This window comes from Pleuronectes platessa, chromosome 17, assembly GCF_947347685.1.
Source record: "Pleuronectes platessa chromosome 17, fPlePla1.1, whole genome shotgun sequence".
In the NCBI taxonomy this organism is placed as follows: Eukaryota; Metazoa; Chordata; class Actinopteri; order Pleuronectiformes; family Pleuronectidae; genus Pleuronectes; species Pleuronectes platessa.
This window is the reverse complement of record NC_070642.1, coordinates 15,814,803-15,836,342: the sequence shown is the minus strand read 5'-3', so window position 1 is coordinate 15,836,342 and position 21,540 is coordinate 15,814,803. Positions and strand designations below refer to the sequence as shown.

The window sequence follows — 21,540 nt, the reverse complement described above, 5'->3', positions numbered from 1 at the left end:
GGTAATAGTCAGGTCGTGGGCGGGAGAGCCTTTACCTGGAAGGAAAAGTAGTTCAGTCTTGACAATGTTCATTTTCAGGTGGCTGACCTGGTATCATTATCATTCACATTCTTTTCTTGCATTGAAATACACATAGCAATAAATAATCAATGAATTCTTACTGGCCTGTGTAGAGTTAAGAGTTAATGTAAAAATGTGATTTTATTGAATACATTTCTAGGAAAAGTCTACAATAGAAAGTAATGGTATATTTATTTTTTCATTTTCTTAATGCTCGCCTGTAGAGGAGTTATCCACGGCGCATCCAACAACCTGTGAGTCCTCTCATACTCTGTGTGGTTATTACTCTCACAGAAATTTCATTCCAGGTTCTTCTCATGTGAGTCCAAGATACTGAACCCCAAGTTGCCCCTTAAGGCTGTGCTGCTGCATGAGTGATGTAGGACACATATGCACTGTATAAGTGTTTGTGTGAATGGTAAGACTATATTGTAAAGTGCTTTGAGTGGTATATAAATATCCATTTTAGCTTTGAATAATGAAAAAAAACTATTTGCTTGTGAATTCACCATCAACTTAACATAATAGTTGTTTGACTGAATTGATACTTTTTTACTCAAGCCCAATTCATATAGACCTCAACTCTAATATCTCTGTAACACATGTTGATTCATCGATTCACATTTTCATTAGTACTCATGGCAGTCATACACAATATACACCATGTTCTGTACACACTAGGGCTGGGTATTGCCTACAACCTCACGATACGATACGTATCACGATACAGAGGCCACGATACGATACTATCACGATACACGTTGCTTTTGAATAATGACCATGTCCTGCACAGAATTGACTACAACAGTTGTTCTTTATTATTCCATATAACAGCAAAGGCGAAGTCTTAGGGATCGCACCACTCAAAATACTTAAAATTCGGGCCATTAAAAGATCTTAAAAGTAAAATAAAATAATTATCATTCTAATCTCAATAATAATAAAAAAGGCAATGCCATGGATCTGTCGCTCACGCATCTCCTCCCAAGATCCCCGGATACGGTGTTTTAATTTCCCTCGTAAGTGCAGAGTCTGTTGCTTGAACATGAGCGCAGTTGCACATCTGGGCATTCAGCGGTTCTATAATGTTCTTCGGACATTACGAGTGCTGGAGCTTTTAGCGGCTTCAGGGCTTTAGCCTCATCTTCAGCACAGGCCAGGTCCGCTTCAGTTAAGGTCCACAGCTCCTTGGCATTCTTCCACACCTCAGTGGAGAATAAGTAAGAAACAGTGGGCGTCTCGAGCGCACGTTGAGCGGCCAAATTCAGACTGCGAGCAAAGCATTTCACGTGCAATAACTCCGCCAGTTTTTCCCGGTGTTTCTTCCTTGCTTGTTTTGAGTTGAGACGTGTGCTGTTTTTGCCTATGCTGCCCCCTTTGGCATTATTGTGCACTGCACCATAGGTGAAGTTTCGTTTTCAAGACGGCCGTCAAAGCATTTGATGCCGTATCGATACAGTAGCATCTGCATCGATGCGTGCATCGGCATGACGACGTCACGATATATCGCCATATCGATTTTTTGAGCACAGCCCTAGTACACACTATTAAAAGTTAGAAAGAAATTGAATACACTGTATATAAATAATATAAACACAGTGAGCAGTATCACATAGCGCTCACCACATTTCCTCTTGCACTGCAAATTTGTTTGTACAGCAGTGACTAGATCTAATTTCCTCTATAGATTAAATAATAATGTACTAATATTTGCAGAACAATGTATTTATATTTTTGCATATAGAATACTTGACATGCAATGAAATATTAGGTACACCGAAGATTTACTTTTACTACAAAACTCCACAGATATTTAAAAGAAGATGGGCAGTGAAGTCAAAGAGCCAGGTTACTGAATTACGTGTGTCGCTATAATGCCATCATGAGGCGACAGGGGCACATTACACAGTACAAACCAAACATGGCGCAGTTGTTTTGGTGCTTTTCTCCTGAATCGCAGCTTTGAGCGTGAACATCCTCGAAGGAGCTCAGTGTGTTACCTTCCCAGATGTAGCAGCCTCAGGCTCTTTGCAAGAACTTGAACCACAGCGCGTCTTTCACCGGCTCCTCCAGCTGCACGTCGCCGAGCCACAGGTTCGGTTCATCCGGCGACAGGAGCTCGTGTACTGGCTTCATGTGCACCGCTCTGTCCGGGTCCCACCGACCCATCTCCTCACGAGAGCCCAGGACCAAGAGCTGCACGTCCGCACTGTCCGGAGCGAGAATGACCCCGAATCTGAACAACATGGTCACGGGTGTTTAACACGGCACGGCACGGTTAGATTATAGCGCGGTAAGTATTCAGTGGAGTCGATAGTGTTTGGTGTCGTCTAAATATAACACACACACAAATGTTTGTAATTCTGTCCTAGTGAGGACACAGGTTGGAATAATTCATTTCCGAGCCGCTTATCCCAACCAATATGTCCTCACGTACCCGACATGTCTTCACTTTATCCAAAATGCCCTCTCCCCCAAAATGCTTTCACTTTCCACAACATGTCCCTTGCTACCCAACATGCCTTCCCTTTCCCCAACATGTCCCTTGCTACCCAACATGTCTTCCCTTTCCCCAACATGTCCTCACTTTCATAAAAGTCTTCACTTTTCCAAACATGTTTTCACAATCCTCAACATGTCTTCACTTCCCCCAACATGTTTCAACTTTCCCAAAGTGTTCTCACCTTCCCAAAAGCTTTCAACATTTGCATCAGTCATGCACTTTATTTCTGATGGACATGAATTGATAAATTACGTGTGATGTTATAAAAATAAAGGGACGTTCCAAATATGAGCGACTATAAGTTTAATGGATTCGAAGTTGAACACAGGTGACAGGAAGTAATTTTACACAGTACATCTTTATCTTTATTGTTTAAGCAAATAATTCATGTATTTCCCCAAAACACAACATCAATGTGTTTTCTTACAGCTAATTCATCTCTGCCATCATGTCCATTACAGGAGTGGAAAAGCGAAAACTCAATGTTAGAAAAGTGTAAAAAGTAACCTTATATATATATATATATATATCACCTTTATTGTTTAATAAGGTCGGAGAAATGTTAAAGCTATTATTTTCTATGTCCATCAATTAAGTTGTTGATGAACAACCACACCACAGGCCCACATATAAACTAAAATATTTGATCACATCATGCAACACCTACCCACAACAAAAAACCCTCCCAGGATGAAATACAGTTGGTTAATGATAGAGAATTGATCTCTCTGACTTCCTCAAATAGACACGCTGCTCTCAATGCGAGAAGGGAGCAGGTAGTCGTAGGGCAGTTCAAGATGAGAGTTTCTCTTCACGATTTCTTCACCGAGTTTTGACAACTCCGCTTGAAACTCCAGAATCATCTGTGTAAGCTCAGGCTCGTCAAATCTTTTCTCAGGATACTGACCCAAAGGAACCTGCCAATGACAAAGTCGAGACAAAAATATTACAGCGACAGAGTTTATCATTGTGCAAAAGACGACAAATCTTTATTGAATTATGCATGTATGAATTAACAAATGCATTAATATTTAATTTAAACTTACAACACCACTGTATTTGCTTGAAAGTTGATTTATCAACACTGATGTGGCGACAGTCTCTCCAACATTGGGGAGGGTCTCCATAATTGTCTCCATGCTTGACTGCCCCTTGGTGGTCGGAGGTGGCTTGTGCATTATCAATGGGCCATTTGGCGTCCAGAAGTAGTAGTCAAACTAATTGATGAGAGAAATTTCAAGATGCATGGAATGTATGATTAAACATTTGAGTATTTATGTATTATTTTATTTTTTGAGTTAGGTTGTGGCAAATTTGATGTCAAAATAAATGAATCGACTGAATCTCATTAAAAGTTACAAAAAGTCATGTAAATGTAGGAAATAAAACCTAATAGTGGAAGAAGCAGATTACACATCTGCCACACGTCCCATATATTTGAAATGTGAAAACAAACCTCAATACATAATCCAGTGTCCTAACATTTTCACTCTTGCCTCACCTGTCCACTATTGACTGCTGCGTGTTGAACCGACACTGTGAAGATGACCATGGTGATGAATTTAATCAATTCCTCAATGGAACTAAAGGAGTATGGGAATCCTGTCGGCAGCACCACCATCATTAGTTAATGTTTGGCATTCACAATTTGCATTGGACATTGGACTATATGTTGTATACAGAACATGGGTTAAATACCTGAGGCTTTGTTTCCCAAGAGGCCGTAGGTGAATATCTCACCGATCCATTCCTGCAGCTCTCTGTCTTTATAGACGTCAGCGTCTAAGGGATATAAGTACTCCACTGCTGCCCTCACAAAGCTGTTTAACACAAAACAATGGGATTCTGAGTAATTATATGGAAGCATGTGGAAAAAAGAAATCCCTATCAAAACCCACAGACTGAATTAAACATTGAAATCACGACAGCTCCCCAAAAGTGAGGCCAAATCATCTCAATCGACACCTGGAGTTTGTCCGACCAGCCACCTAGTGCAAAGTATGTAACATTTCTTCCACAGGATTCACCGCCAGCTAGTGGTTGCTTTGATGACATTTCTAATATGCGACAGGCGCAAAAATTAAAAAACAAATCTCAGCAGAATAAACACATTATTACTTGTTGATGATGTACCACAGCTTCAATCCATCATCTCTGTAGTAGTAGTTGGGGATTGACTCCAGTCCTCGTGCAGCGATGTTCTCTGGCAGACAGACGGAGCTGTAGGTCATTTCACGGAGGGACCTCCTCATGATCTCTATCATCCCCTCACGTCCAGCTGAACTCTAATAATAAATTATACAGAAATATTTTGGATTAGACAAATATAACTTTGTTTTGAATCTTATAGAAATAAATTTTTTCAGCAGATCAAGATGAATAGAATAGTCCAGCTTTATATTATATATGTGAAAGAGCCTTACATTTCCAAACATCCCATTAGGTCCCATTAGACCGACACGGCCTCTAATGTTTATGTCGAGAGTGGACTTACAGTGTGGAATCAACAGCTGAAGAGAAAGAGGGGAACATTATAAATGTCAAGTTAAGAAGCTTATTAAAGCCAGAATGGCACAGAATCTACAACAAATATGGGTTCTTCCCTGACCCATACCAGATCCTTCCCACCAACTTAATCTGTTCGGTAGTTTTTGTGTGATATATTTAAAACAAACAAGGAAATAAACAGCAACACATCCTGGCTGTGTTGATCAGCAAAGAGAAGACACAACCATAACAAAACAGGTTTCCCTCAACTCATGAACAAAAACCTTAAATACCAGTCAAATATCAGTTCAGATCCAGAAGAAAAACACGTACAAGCAGATTGAACTCTGCTGTGTCGTCGTACCTTGTAGAGGGGATGAATCACAGGGAAGCAGCGCAGAGTGGCCACAGTGTATACCTCTCCCATGAAGTGAGTATTCATGAGGTGATGGACGGCTTCATGATCCAGTGTATCTGCGTTTTTGATAAACATCTTTGCCAGCAGCCAGTCGGTCTCCAGGTCGCTGGGCAGAAAGATGGGATTCTTCTCTGAGGGCTGTTGATGCAGCTTGAATGTGATGAAAAATGTTGACTTTAAAATGTTTGAAGAGTGAAACAAGACTTTTGAAAAGATGTAATAAAAAAATTAATGCAATGTGGAAAATAATATGATTCAATGAAGATACTTGATTTTGATGTAAATATACCTGTATTGCAATTGGCATCAGTTTGTTTTGTGGGTTCAAGTAGAACAAACAGAGACCAGGAGTCACAGTCAGAGATTCTCCCTTGTAGACGTTTGTGGGGATTCCATCCAGCTTCTTTTGGTCATAGAGGAATATATTGCCTTTCTGTATGGGAAGGAATTGAAAATAAGTACAAACATTTTAAGATCGAAAGACTAACGCTTACCAAAGCAATTAATAATGGAAAAGACAATCAAACAAAGTTAATAAAATAAATATATAAAATGTAACCATAAATTATAAAACACTACATTAAAGCCAAACTAAATATTAACAAATTTGAGGGGTCCTTCCCCTCAGCTTCAAACACCATATGCATTTCAGATGCTTTGTTGGTTTAGTGGATGTGTCACATATGCAAGCAACATAATGTATATTTTATTTATTTTATAATTTTGTTAGTATGAATTAAATACTGTTATTTATCGTCCATCCAACTTTTGTGACCTTAGTAAATGGATAAATGACTCTTGGATCCCTGTGTTAGAATGTGCTCACAAGCAGGTCTGTGACCCAGTCAAGTTTAACTCTCTGTACCAGTAACAGTATTACACATTAACACGTTCTATAGTCTTTTTTAAAGTCTTTTTCAATACCAGTAGCCAGTGTTAAGATTTTAAAAAGGTGTGATGTGTGCTGTCCTTTTGGGCTTTGTCACCACTGGTGAGGCAGAGTTTTATATTAATTGTTACTTATTAATTGTGGTCTATGTTTTTTGTTGTCTCTGCTTGTTATAAAAACAGTGTTGCTCAAAGAGAAATTGCATCACTTTGACAATAATCTTTAAATGTTAATTGGCTGTTTTCGAGCTAAAACAATGATTCAAGGATTGAGGATGAGACAAGATTAAAATTTAATTTTCTCTTCTTTCTTACCCCAATTTCCCTCATCAGACTGCTGCCCTCAGCCAGGAACGTCTTTACCATCTCCTCTGTGACAGGGAAGTTTCGGGGAAGCTCTGAGCAGCGCTTGATCAAAGTGGGGTTGATTCCGTTCAGAAACTGGTATCCGTAAAAGTCATCCTCCTTCCAGTGCTCTGCAACGTACTCTGAAAAAAAAAGAGATATAAGGTTTTATCTGCTCAGATTTAATGTACGACATGATCCTAGTCATAGAAAATTCATGTTTTTATAATGTGTATAAAAAAACAGAAGACATAAGTTTTTATTTTATGAAAAATAAGAAAATGTTTTCAACATTATCAGCTGATTTCAATAGTTTTCCTTGGTGAAATTTGCGATGCAACAACCATGACAAGGGATATGGAATGATGCATGTGCCTGTAGGAAAATAAACTGTAGTTAGGTGTTAACTCATCAATTTAAATTATTTAATGTTCGATAACTATTACAATTTTATATATACATATATACTGTATCCGATTTTGTAACTAAACTGTTCATAGAATAAATGTTGGTCACATCGTAGGGCCATTGTTTTCCATGATATTGAGCAGCATGTTGGAAACATTTAGCCTATATATTATAACATATGAATGATTGGTTAAACTGTGGAGGTAAGCTTAGTCAATTCACATGCGCGGTTTACAGCAATGAGTCCATATATAAGCTGTATAATAATCAGCTTTGGAGATTTAAATGATTACCAATCTGCTAATTTTTTTTAGATCACTTGTGAACTGATAATTCTGTGTGTCTCCCACATCCTAACAGGTCACCACTTTTCTACAGCAACTCTCCAGTCACATTCACAGCCACCAGACACCAGGTATCAGACCACCGAACTTCTGGTTAGTAAAACAACCTCAACCTGCTGAGCCACATCCACACCTGATTTGTGAAACCAGAGAGGACAAGCAGTTCTGTCGAGGAAGTCTATGATGTAATCTGCATTACTGGGAAACAGGAAATACCTGACATTGGTGTCTTTTGGAAGTTAAAGAGTCTTTTCAGGTCGTCAAAATTTTCCCATTTTTTGGTGGATCCGACCATTCCCTCAAATTTGAATTTCATTCCACTTAATTAAGACAAGGGAAAAGGGAAAGAGAAAAAAAATCGTGAGTATATTGGAATTTTTTTTTGTTGAAAATCTTTATCAACAGTTGACCCACAGTTGTTTGGTTGCCTTTAGCATTTCCTTCGCTTTGGCCTGCCGGAAGCGGACTTCAGCTGGTAGCTCAGACACATTTTCAAAACTGCTTGTGTGGAGAAGTCCTTCAGCGAGAGGCTTCCACCTGAAAAAAGCAAAGGAATAAAATTACTTAAAAGTCGATTGTCTCAAAGCGGACATGCCTGGATCTTTAGGTACAGGACGTACAATGCTGCACACTTACTGGTACAAGCTCTTTTGAAGTGTCAGCTCCTTTTTACGATGTTCAATCAACACGACATAGTCTTCCTCAAAATACTTAACGGCTGGGAAGTGAAAAGAACGTTACGGCAGTCAAATTTCATCTGTCCAAAAAATGTGAAGATCTAATATCCCCCAAAAATATATAGTGTTTAATAAAAAAGATCTATAAAATGAATAATAATACAATATCAGACCTCTCCCTCCTCTCAGCTCCACATACTCTTCCCTGGAAATCCATCTGTGACAGGGGAAGAGATTTGCCTCGCCCTCTGGAGTCGTCACTTCTATGGTGGAGCAGTACCACTCTTCTTCCTCGAAATTGAGAAAGGGATCCTTCTCCACTTTGACCAGCAGGAGTTTCCCCAGAGATGAACTGGTTTTCACCGTGTAGGTCCCGGTCTGGAAGTAAGAGTTAATGTAAATATAAACAGTGAAGTAAGTGCGACATCGGTTGAAAAGGGTTTGGTTTGATGTTATCAGTCTCAAAAGCATTTCCAAGTACACAGAGATAGGCAAACATGGCAGCTGACTAGTGAAAGTGGGAGAAACACCACACCTTGAATTAACCTAAGAAATAAAACAAGTGGTTGGAATTTTCTGAAACACTGCCCATAAATGTGATTTACAAATAATAAATCGATTTGCTCTGGCAGAAATCTGCTCATCTTAACTGAAAAATTTACGTTGATCAAACTTTGATTAGGTAGAAAATATGTAAAATAAAATATAGAATGATTAAAATAAACATAAAAATCTGAACCAGGGAGAAAGCGTACCAGTAGAAATGGGCCTTTATGAGAGATTTCAAAGAGTATAAGGAGTTTGTTGGACTGACCACCTCAAGGATATTGATCCAGAGAGTGGGAGCCCTGACAGGAAAGGCCTGGTCACCTTGTGGATGTACTATCCTTTAATTTGATAATACATTTTAGAGTGTCGTGCAGGTCGATTTAACTTACTTTCCCAGCATAGAAGTCTATACCCCAGTTGTCCAGTTCAGTTTTCTCACTCTTTCCGTCACTTCCAATTAGAGTGACATAAACATGATCCCATGTTCCTGCACTTGGCAAGTAACCTGTTGACACCTGAAGCTTGTACTCAGCCATGGTCACTCAGTGGATCCGTTCCTGAAAAAAGAGCAAAATAACAGGTCCAGATTTTTCCTCTCCGTGCTCTGTTTTCTTGATCTCTGCCTCTTCTCCTCACAACCCTCCACCCTCTACTTAAGACCTTTACAAGACCACACCTCTTTTGGTCATTAAAAAAAGTTCAGTCAGACAACACGCGATCGAACATTTATTGCAACAGAACAGGTTTAGTGTTTGGCATCTAGGCTCCAACTTGATCACTCACCCATATGATTGCACAGGAAGGATGGGAGTGATGAGCAAATACTTGTAATCCTCTTGTAGCCTACAGGTGGATGCTGGGGTGGTGGAGGGGCTGAAGCAATTGGTAGCAATACTGCAGCAGCAGTGTGAGCAAAGGGATGATGGGAAATTTCTCTCTCCTTAAATAGACCACCCGATAAGGTGGGTCTGTATTATAGATGGTTGTGGAGAGTGAGGTGTGTCACATGATTGGAGCAGCGCAGCTTGAGTTGGCAGCCTGACCTAGCTGGCTGGTGTTTTTTTTGTCAGCTTGAAGTCCTTTACACCAGGATATGACACTTATTTGCTCAGGTTTGTACTGATGCTTTGTCTGCACTAGTTCAAATCTGTCTACATGTTTTAATTTAACTCAAAATTACTTACTTTGTACTCAAAGACCGAACATTTCTGATAGGGTGAGATGTGACCTTTTAACAGGGGTGTTTCCAGGAACTTTAGGAACTTTAAGAGACCTGCATCTGGACCGTATACAACCGATATTTATTAAGTAATCATAAATATTAAGTAACAGGTTTGGTCATGCTGGGAACTGGCACACTAATCTCATATCACATTTCATTTAATTGTTGTTAGTATAAACTTTTATTCAAGGTATAGTCGGATCAGGTGTGTGTTTAGTGTGCTGTGGAAGATGTATAGACTTTCTGCTGTCCTGATTTCATTGGGGAGCTCATTCCACCATTTAGGAGCCAGTACAGCAAGCAGTGAGGGAGCAACAAGCTGATTGACAGATGCAGAGTGGAGTGAACGGGCTGGGGTGTAACATTTGATCATGTCTTGGATGTAGCCTGGACCAGATCCGTTTGAAACGGATGCAGGTAGCCACTGGTAACCAGTGAAGGGAGCTGAGGAGGGGAGTAGTGTGAGTGCATTTGGGTAAGTTAAAGACCAGTCAATTCTGGATGAGCTGCAGAGGTCGGATGGCGCTAGCAGGTAGACCTGCCTGGAGGGAGTTGAAACAGTCTATGCGTGAGATGAACCAGAACCTGCGCCACCTTCTGATTGAGAAGGGAAAGTATTCTCCTGATGTTGTGCAGCATGTATCTGCAGCAGTGATTCTCTTGTCGCAGTGAGGACACTTTAACCAAAGTGTCCTCACTTCCCCAACATGTCTCCAGTTTCTACAACGTCTTAATTTCCCCCAATATGAAAAAGTACACACTGATGGAGGAACATAGTGATAAATGTCACCAAAAGTACTTCAATTGTTGAATTTTAGCTAAGTTATTGCACTTGTTTTTTTTTTAAAAGCAACAAATGTCACAAAAAGGTGTTTGAAAAAGTTTTTTTGTGTGCACATCAGAATTTCCTGAAAACAATGTGAATTGAATGTTCATGTGTGAATGTTGTGTAAATACACATGTTAAACCCCTGCCCAAACCATTTTGTTGGGGCAGGGGTGCGGTGGGGGGGAGGGGGCATGAAAAACATTCTAGCTCCAAAGTGGGGCATGACAGAAAAAGTTTGATAACCGCTGATCTACAGGAATGTGTTGTTGCAGAAATTTTGGCAGCAAGGGAGACTTGACTATCGAGTGTCACACCCAGGTTCCAAGCAGTCTTGGTGGTGGCTACCACGGAATTTTCAAAGGTAAATGTCAGGTCGTGGGCGGGAGAGCCTTTCCCTGGAATATGAGATGACCAGGGCCTGAACCAGAACCTGCGCCACCTTCTGATTGAGAAGGGGAAGTATTCTCCTGATGTTGTGCAGCATGTATCTGCAGCAGTGATTCTCTTGTCGCAGTCATAACAGGTGGGGCGCGCGACCAGGAGGGGGAAATATGAGGCGGCACTAATGTTATAGCCGATCTGATGTTTTTACGTCCGCATCTCTTTAAGCGGCTCTTCAGCCCCTCTGCAGTGGCTCCCTGTACAGTGTTGTGCGTGTTTCGCATATTTACCAGGAGCGGGTGACTATGTCTGTTTGTTTGTGCGTGAGTTTGTGTGTGTGTGTGTGTGGGCGCGTGCTCCCAGACAGCGCACATACACACAGGCCTCGGGGCTCCGCCACTCCCCTATTCACTCGCTCAGAGAGACACACACAGTGAGATCAGAGCTCGTTCATGTGGAGCAGCCGGTCAGGGACAAACTAAAGACAGTGTTCAAAAACCAAGTTGAAAAGAAAGTACAATGAAGCCTATCTTGCTCTTTGGTTCAGAGTGAATGTGGTATGACATGAGGAGACACCAGTGTGTTTATTTTATTGAAACTTCTCTCATCATCTAGTTTGACTACTTCTTCTGGACGCCGAATTCCACCTTGCTATTGCACAAACCTCCTCCGACCACCGAGGGGCACTCAAGCATGGAGACAATTATGGAGACCATCCCGAATGTTGGAGAGACTGTTATCATGTCAGTGTTAATAAATCAACTTTCAGGCAAATAAAGTGATGTTGTAAGTTTTATTTTAATATTAATGCATTTGTTAATTCATACTTGTATAATTTAATAAGAATTTGTAATTTTTTCCTCCAACATAAACTCTGCTGCTGTAATACTTTTGTCTCGACTTTGTCATTGGCAGATTCCTTTGGGTCAATATCCTGAGAAAAGATTTGACGAGCCTGAGCTTACACAGGTGATTCTGGAGTTTCAAGCAGAGTTGTCATACCTCGGTGGAGAAATCGTGAAGAGAAACTCGCAGCTTGAACTGCCCAACGACTACCTGCTCCCTTCTCGCATTGAGAACAGCGTGTCTATTTGAGGAAGTCAGAGAGATCAATTCTGTGTCATTCAACAACTGTATTTCATCCTGAGAGGTTTTTTGTTGTGGATAGGTGTTGCATGATGTGATTAAATATTGTTGTTATGTGGGCCAGTGGTGGGGTAGTTCAGCAACTACAAACATTTCTCTGACCTTATTAAACAAAAAGGCGATATATAAATTTACTTTTTAGTCTTTACTAACATTGAGTTTTAGCTTTTTAAATTCCTGTAATGGACATGATGGCAGAGATGAATTAGCTGCAAGAAAACACACTGATGTTGTGTTTTGGGGAATTACATAAATTATTTGCTGCAACAAATAAGATAAAGATGTACTGTTGGAATGAAATTTCTGTGGGAGTAATAACCACACATAGAATGAGAGGACTCACAGGTTGTTGGATGCGCCGTGGATAACTCCTCTACAGGCGTGCATTAAGAAAATGAAATAATAAATATACATTTACTTTCTACTGTAGACTTTAAGCAGAAATGTATTCAATAAAGAACATATTTACATTAACTCTTAACTCTAAACAGGCCAGTTAGAATTCATTGATTTTTTATTGCTATGTGTATTTCAATGCAAGAAAAGAGTGTCAATGATAATAATACCATGTCAGCCACCTGAAAATGAACATTGACAAGTCTGAACTACTTTTCCTTCCAGGTAAAGGCTCTCCCGCCCACGAACTGACTATTACCTTTGACAACACCGTGATAGCCACCACCAAGACTACTTGGTACCTGGGTGTGACACTCGATAGTCAACTCTCCCTTGCTGCCAACATTACTGCAACAACACATTCCTGTAGATCAGCGGTTATCAAACTTTTCTGTTATGCCCCACTTTGGAGCTAGAATATTTTTCATGCCCCCTCCCCCCAACCGCACCCCTGCACCAACAAAATGGGCAGAGTTCAACATGTTTGATAACCGTTGATCTACAGGAATGTGTTGTTGCAGTAATGTTGGCAGTAAGGGACAGTTGATTATCGAGTGTCACACCCAGGTTCCAAGCAGTGTTGGTGGTGTCTACCACGGAATTGTCAAAGGTAATAGTCAGGTGGTGGGCGGGAGAGCCTTTACCTGGAAGGAAAAGTAGTTCAGTCTTAACAATGTTCATTTTCAGGTGGCTGACCTGGTATCATTATCATTCACATTCTTTTCTTGGATTGAAATACACATAGCAATAAATAATCAATGAATTCTAACTGGCCTGTGTAGAGTTAAGATTTAATGTAAAAATGTGATTTTATTGAATACATTTCTAGGAAAAGTCTACAATAAAAAGTAATGGTATATTTATTTTTTTCATTTTCTTAATGCTCGCCTGTAGAGGAGTTATCCACGGCGCATCCAACAACCTGTGAGTCCTCTCATACTCTGTGTGGTTCTTACTCTCACAGAAATTTCATTCCAGGTTCTTCTCATGTGAGTCCAAGATACTGAACCCCAAATTGCCCCTTAAGGCTGTGCTGCTGCATGAGGGATGTAGGACACACACATATATGCACTGTATAAGTGTTTGTGTGAATGGTAAGACTATATTGTAAAGTGCTTTGAGTGGTATATAAATATCCATTTTAGCTTTGAATAATGAAAAAAAACTATTTGCTTGTGAATTCACAATCAATTTAACATAATAGTTGTTTGACTGAATTGATACTTTTATACTCAAGCCCAATTCATATTGACCTCAACTCTAATAACTCTGTAACACATGTTGATTCATCGATTCACATTTTCATTAGGACTCATGGCAGTCATACACAATATACACCATGTTCTGTACACACTATTAAAAGTTAGAAAGAAATTGAATACACGGTATATAAATAATATAAACATAGTGAGCAGAGTATATACAGTATCACAAAGCGCTCACCACATTTCCTCTTGCACTGCAAATTTGTTTGTACAGCAGTGTCTAGATCAGGGGTCTCCAACCTTTTTTCAACTGAGAGCTACTTAGAAAAAAATTAAGTGGCCAAGAGCTACTTGCATCACATCGCACATATTTATTAATCAACTGACTTAAGCTTCTGTTTGTACACGTGTGAAATTGCAATACACAATGCTTATCAAAAATAACTCAACTCTAATACAATAACTTAATAACTCAACATCAAAGGTCCAAGAAAACATTAGTACACTCACTCTTTTTAAAACTTAGTGAGATGACTGGCACTGCATGGAGTCCTTCTGTTTGTACACGTGTGAAATTGCAATACACAATGCTTATCAAAAATAACTCAACTCAATAACAATAACTCAATAACTCAACATCAAAGGTCCAAGAAAACATTAGTACACTCACTCTTTTTAAAACTTAGTGAGATGACTGGCACTGCATGGAGTCCACCAAAGAGGTGTATGCTGGAGTGTATGCACTCAGGTTCACTCTAATACAGTCATTTAAATGTTCATCTGTCAGTCTTGTTCTGAATTTAGATTTGATGACATTCATGTCAGAAAAAGCAGCTTCACAAAGGTATGTCGAACCAAATAAAGCAGAAATTTTAAGTGCTGCTTGGTGAATGTTCTTGTAGTTTTCTGGGTCTACAAGGCTCCAGAAATGTTGTGAGTGTTGCTGAGACTTAAGCTGAACATGATTCTGGAGATTTATAACCTCCATCTCCATCTCCACAGGATTGACAGTGAACAGTTCAGCCATCTTTTCTGAAATCTCTGTGATGTCTACCTCCATGAATGGGTTGGCAATGAATGCCACACATGGCTCCAGCTTATCAAAATCATTGAACCTATCCTCAAACTCCTGGCCTAGCTTTGACATGAGGTCACAATATTTATTGACATCCAAAACAAAGTCAGCCCCTGCATGGCTATCTAACATCTTAACTACTGTTGGGAAGTGTTGCAGTCTTTTGTTTTTCAGTTGCTGGAGGTAGAATGACAGTTTTGCTTTAAAAGCCTTAACAGCACTGATCATGTCAGAAATTGTTCTGTCTTTACCTTGTAACTGGGTGTTGAGCTGATTGAGTTTCTCTGTCATGTCTGTCAGGAACGCAAGATCAAGCAGCCACTCAGCATCAGACAAAAGTGTAGTGTCCTCCTCTCTTGACTCCATGAAAGCCTTGATTTCGTTCAGCAATGAGCAGAAGCGATGCAGTATTTTTCCTCGGCTCAGCCACCTCACCTCAGTGTGGAGAAGGAGATCACTGTGTTCAGCAGACAGTTCCTGGAGGAGCAGTTTGAAGCTTCTGTGCTGCTTGGCCTTTGTGCGAATGGAGTTGATGATCTTAATGACAGGTGTCATCACATGATCAGATCTCATGACTTTGGCGCATATAGCCTGCTGGTGAATGATGCAGTGATAGTTCACAATTTTAGGAAAGTCCGGGTCGGCCTTGCACAGTGCAATAAATCCTGAGTGGCGTCCTGTCATAGCTGGTGCGCCGTCTGTTGTAATAGACACCAGCTTTTCAATAGGCACGTTATTTTCAACGAAGTACTTTTTCACAACGTTGTAAATATCGACTCCTCTGGTTGTGGTTTTTAGTGGAAGCAACGTAAAAAACTCCTCTCTGGTGGAAGCGTCTTCGAAAACCATCCGGACAAACACAGCCATCTGAGCGGTATCAGCCGCATCCACCGACTCGTCACATTGAATTGAAAACCATTTGCATTTAATCATGTCCCGCTCCAACTGACCCACTGCATCGGCAGAGAGCGCAGACACTCGCCGTGCCACTGTGTTTGCGCCAAGCTGTACATCAGCGATAGCGGACATGATTTCAGTCTTACTTTTATGGTCCTTGAATAATGTGTCGGCCACCGCTGTCATTGCTTCCTTCACCATCCCGCCATCGGTGTATGGCTTCTTGTGCTTTGTCAAAATGTGCGCCACTTTAAATGATGCCTCCGTGGCCGCGTTGGCTTTCTTCGTCGGTCCGATGAATAAACATTGCTGTTTTTTAAGGTTTGCTTTCAGCTGGTTCACTTTCTCAGTCCGTAGAGTGCTGCCTGCTGGAAAATCCCGTGCAAAGTTACCGTGGACTTGAGTGTGGTGGCGCTCCACGTTACCTCTTTTGCCGACCGAAACACTGCTCCCGCATATGAGGCACACACACTTGTCCTTCACGCTAGTAAAGAAGAACTCGCATTCCCACTCCAAATGGAAATTGTATGTTTTCTGCTTTTTCTTGACTTGGCCACCTTGGTTTTCCATCTTTGTTGTTTGTGTAAAGTTCTGCTAATACCACCAAACTCCTCACTTTAGCTTAGCGAGCGTACAACGTCACTCAACGTCACAACGTCACTTTGGCTACATTTACACCGGACACCAATGTGACATATATGTGAACGTAAGTGAGATGAGGTGCATTTACTGTTGTCGGAATATAATTTTTTTTAATTTTTTTTATTATTATTATTATTTTTTATTTTTTTATTTTTTTCGGTCAACCTATCAGGCGAGCTACTGAAAACCTGCCCGCGAGCTACCGGTAGCTCGCGATCGACGTGTTGGAGACCCCTGGTCTAGATCTAATTTACTCTATAGATTCAATAATAATGTACCAATTTTTCCTGAATAATATATTTATAATTTTGCATGTAGAATGTTTTACATGCAAGGAAATATTTGATTCATCGAAGAGTTACTTTTACTACAAAACTCCACTGATATTTCAAAGTAGATGGGACTTCCGGTTTGGTGAGCATGTGAGAGCGGTGTAGTCTCGGTCTCCCGTAACCCAACTTTTCAAAAACCCGTACTTTTCTTATACCCTCAACGACCCAAGTAAGAACTGATGCCCCATAAACTCCGTATAATACTGAGGAACCAGGAATAATGTCAAAATCAAGGCGCAGACAAAGAAAAACGAAAATGAAGCTCTGAGGGCCTGCAATAACACATGCTTAACTAGCATCGAAGACCTGCTGGAAAAACACAGAGCCAGCATAGCTACGGATCTAAAAAACTACTTTGCTGCCCTGGAGTCAAGACTGGAGAAAATACAGACCACTGTGTTAAATCATGGACAACGTATCATCTCACTGGAAACCAGCGCCGAGTCAGATGACCAGCGTATTCGCACTCTGGAGGCGAAGCTTATAGCTTTAGCCGATAGCTACAACAAGCTGTAAACTGTACAACCCTCGCTCTCAGGCCTGCACTACTCTTCCCGGCTCGCCTGCAGATTTCACTCAGCGACGGGGCGAAGAAGAGGTTCTCCTCCCCGGAGGAGGCCGTGGCGTTCGCCTCAAGATACAAACAGAGCACTGGCCCAACTAGCTTAGCCAGCCAGGCTAGCCAGCTCCGGTAAGGCGTAAGATAACTGTTAAGTATAATTCTTACCACCTATGCATAGCAGACCAAAGGTATATGACTGTTGTTAAATGCTGTGTAATGACAATATGTGACTGAAGACTATTTGCTCAGGGCTACTGATAGCCGATCATTGTGCTAGCCGGTGGCTAACACGCCGGCTGTGCCTCTGCCTGGGGAACCAGGGGACTAGGCTCTCATCCAAAGACACTCTCTTGCAGCAAACTGAGTTAACTGAGTCAAGCACAGGAATTGGCCTGTTCTGCTTGGTTACGAAGGCTTACTTAATATGGTAAGGGTAAATAATCAAATTCAACACTATACATGGGTCATAGTTCACTATGTAATAGTCCACATTCCACAGAATATTTAATTTTTATATGCTATCCACTTCATGTTGGAGGGGTACTTTGAAGTATTTTGTTAAAGGTTCAAAGGGTTATGTAATACATTATAATACTTGTTCAGTTATGGGTTCTCAGATGATTCTTCGAGGTGAGATGCTTCAGAAAGGGAAGTATGAGCAAGTTAGTTTAGGAGTGGATGACATTCCTAGGGGCAGGGGGGGACATGGGAGGGAGCAAGGGCAGGAGGCTAGGTATCCTCACAGATGGGGTGTGGGGGTTGGGGGAAGTGTGGGTAAAGAGATCTTTTTTGTGTGTCCAGTATTGACAAGCTTCACTGTTTAGTGGTTTTTTAAGTTTTTGACATTATTTCTGATTATTTCACTCATCTCTTGCTGTCTGCGTCTTAGAATTGACCTGGTACCCTCTCTACCTTTTGCTGTTATATGACTGGCTCACTAGATGGAGGGACCACCGGTGGGCAAGTGGTAAGGTTCACCTCTTTAAACACGGGGGGCTTGAATGCCGCATTAAAACGGACTTAGATAATGACATATATCAAAAATCTGAATGCTGATGTGATTCTACTTCATGAGACGCACCTGCTAAAAACTGACCATAGAAAGTTGAACCAACCATGGATAGAACAAATCTTTCACTCTCAATTTAACTGCAAGACAAGAGGGACAGCCATACTAATCAGAATTTTTTCCAATTTACCTCCAGTAATATTATCACAGATCCAGAAGGACGTTATACAATTATCTCTGGTATGTTATACCAAAAGCCTGTAATCTTGGCATCAATCTACGCTCCTAATTGGGATGACCAAATTTTCTTCAATTCAGTGTTTTCTCTAATTCCTAATCTGGACTCTCGTACTTTGATTTTTGGAGGGGATTTGAATTGTGTTATCGACCCAGTTCTTGACAGATCGAGCCACAGAACTATTCCGCCCTTAAAGATGTCACAAACCCTGTCCACCATCATGGACCAGTTTGGCTACGTCGATCCCTGGAGATTTACGAACCCATCTTCTCGTCAATATTTCTTTTTCTCGCACGCCCATCGTTCTTTCTCCCGTATAGATTACTTCCTAGTGGATAAAACTCTTATTTCTTCTCTTATTCATGTAAAATACTTACCCATAACGGTTTCAGATCACTCAGCCTTAGTACTAGATCTCTGTTTCGACCTAAGACCCAAACATTTTAGATCCTGGCGTCTCGACCCTCTTTTACTTAGAGAAGAAAAATTTTGTAACCATATTTCTGACTCAATCTCAGTCTTCTGCGACATTAACAAAAATGAGGAAACCTCCCCATCATTGCTTTTGGACACCTTGAAGGCTTGTTTTTAGAGGAAAGATAATTTCATATGTTTCCTATGCAAATAAACAACGCAGAATGCGTAAGGAAGAACTAGAAAGATTAATCGCAGATCTGGATAGATCGTTAGCAGTAACAAATACTCCGGACTTATATAAAGAAAGACTTGGATTTAAGACAGAACTTGACTTGCTCCTAACAACAGAAGCTGAACGACTAGTTCTCCGTTCCTATGGATCACTATATGAACACGGCGACAAGGCTGGGCGTCTCCTTGCTCACCAGCTAAAGGCCAAACAAGCATCCAACCAAATCATCCAGATAAGAGATGAATCAGGCATGGTAGTGACCGACTCTATTAAAATGAATACCTCATTCAGTTTATTCTATCAACAACTGTATAAATCTGAATCCCCCGATGATGAAACCCATATGGACGCTTTCTTTCGAAATCTAGATGTACCAAAAGTTTTGCCTAATGATAATCAGGGCGCTAGACGCTCCTTTAACATTCTCTGAGATAAAAGAAGCAATAAGCCAAATGAATAGTGGCAAATCACCGGGCCCTGACGGATATCCCGTTGAGTTTTATAAACTGTTTTCTAACCAGCTAGCCCCTCTACTTTTGGAGATGTTTAACTACTCATACAGCCAGGGCTCTCTGCCACCCACCCTAACGCAAGCTTCCATTTCACTCATTTATAAAAAAGACAAGGACCCTCTAAACTGTGCATCATATAGGCCAATTTCACTACTATCTGTAGATGTGAAAAAATACTTGCGAACATTTTAGCAAGCCGTTTGGGCCCAATTATGCCTTTAATCATCTCGGAGGACCAGACGGGGTTCATCAGTGGGAGGCACACCTTTTCTAATGTCAGGAGACTTCTCGCCATCATTCATACTCCATCCTACCCTACAGATCCGGAAATGGTTATTTCACTTGATGCCGAGAAGACCTTCGATAGAGTAGAGTGGCCTTACCATTTATTTTCCTTGCAGCGATTCGGGTTTAGCTCACGTTTTGTGTCCTGGATCAAATTACTGTACTCATCTCCTCAGGCATTAGTATGCACGAACACACAGTGCTCCAATCCTTTCACCCTCTTTCGTGGCACTCATCAAGTGTGCCCCCTCTCTCCACTGCTGTTTGCGCTTGCTATTGAGCCGCTGTCCATAGCATTTAAATCAGAAGGGGGATTTAAAGGAATAAGGAGACATGGAGAGGAACACCGGGTCTCATTGTATGCTGATGACCTGTATGTAAGCGATCCCCTGTCAAGCCTTCCATCTATTCTCTCAATCCTGGACTCTTTTAGCATATTCTCCGGATATAAACTCAACATCTCCAAGAGTGAGTGGTTCCCAATAAACCAACTAGCTACAGAAATTCCAACTCATCTCATACCATTTAAGACTGCCGTGGTTGGCATAAAATATCTAGCAATAATGATCACACGATCTATGCGCACGCTGAAAGATCAAAACTTTTCGGTACTGACTGATGCAGTCAAACAGGATCTTCAGAAATGGAGCCGTTTGCTGCTGTCTCTAGCAGGCAGAGTGCAAACCATAAAAGTTAATATCTTACAAAGGTACCTTTACCTTTTACAATGCTTACCAATCTACCTCCCCTGTTCATTTTTTAACCGTATCAATGGCATCATATCCACGTTCATTTGGGCAGGTAAACGAGCCAGAGCCAATAATTTGCTCCAGAGGAGCAATCAGAGGGTGGCCTAGGACTGCCCAATCTCCTTGGGTACTATTGGGCGGCTAACGCACAAAAGATTTTACTTTGGTTCACCTCTCCTCAACAGGGCTGGTGCCAATTGGAAGAGAGCTCCTGTTCCACATCCCTTCAAGCACTAGTATGTAGTACCCTCCCCCTCTCTCTCACAAATTTCACATCCAACCCCATTGTAATTAATACATTAAAAATCTGGACTCAAATCAGGAAACGGTTTGGATGGCTCTCCCTCCCTCAGACTACACCTCTTCTTAATAACCACTTATTTATACCAGCCAAGATTGACTCACGCTTTGCAACTCTAGAAAATAAAGGCCTGAGATGCCTGGGAGACTTGTACATGAACGGACTTTTTGCCAGTTTAAATCAACTATGTTGAACCTTTGGACTAGGTAATACAGACTTCTTTCGCTTCTTCCAACTTCAAGATTTAGCTCGAACCTACTCTTATCAGTTTCCACAAGCCCCACCCCTCAGCGGGATGGATCTGGTACTCCAGGCTAAGTCGTTGCCTAAGGGCCATGTCTCATATCTCTATAATCTCTTATCACCAACAAACGATTCATCTGTGAATAAGAGCAGGACTGGCTGAGAAACTGAACTCCAGATAAGCATTTC

General features: G+C 41.0%; 1 protein-coding gene and 1 long non-coding RNA gene across 4 annotated transcripts; one reads left to right on the top strand and one right to left on the bottom strand.

Moving 5' to 3' along the window:
• Positions 1–2,849: 2,849 nt before the first annotated feature.
• On the bottom strand, positions 2,850–9,661 carry LOC128460424 (hydroperoxide isomerase ALOXE3). 2 transcript variants are annotated; one of them, XM_053445615.1, is made up of 15 exons: positions 9,463–9,661; positions 9,069–9,236; positions 8,304–8,508; positions 8,090–8,171; positions 7,868–7,990; positions 7,670–7,773; positions 6,672–6,844; positions 5,758–5,901; positions 5,415–5,618; positions 4,987–5,073; positions 4,682–4,848; positions 4,262–4,383; positions 4,065–4,165; positions 3,610–3,780; positions 2,850–3,480 (listed from the first exon to the last, which is right to left on the bottom strand). In XM_053445615.1, the coding sequence occupies exons 2-15, from the start codon at positions 9,213–9,215 to the stop codon at positions 3,301–3,303; spliced, it is 2,010 nt and encodes a 669-aa protein (XP_053301590.1). In that variant the 5' UTR covers positions 9,216–9,236; positions 9,463–9,661; the 3' UTR covers positions 2,850–3,300. The 2 variants fall into 2 exon arrangements, with proteins under 2 accessions (XP_053301590.1, XP_053301591.1); XM_053445616.1 differs by lacking the exons at positions 8,090–8,171; positions 9,069–9,236; positions 9,463–9,661 and having other exon boundaries at positions 8,304–8,496.
• LOC128460428 (uncharacterized) lies at positions 7,213–12,623 on the top strand. Of its 2 annotated transcripts, none has more exons than XR_008342209.1 (3): positions 7,213–9,791; positions 11,726–11,896; positions 12,026–12,623. It is a non-coding gene; the product is annotated as an uncharacterized LOC128460428 (long non-coding RNA). The 2 variants fall into 2 exon arrangements; XR_008342210.1 differs by lacking the exon at positions 7,213–9,791 and adding an exon at positions 11,007–11,252.
• The last annotated feature ends 8,917 nt before the right edge of the window (positions 12,624–21,540 follow it).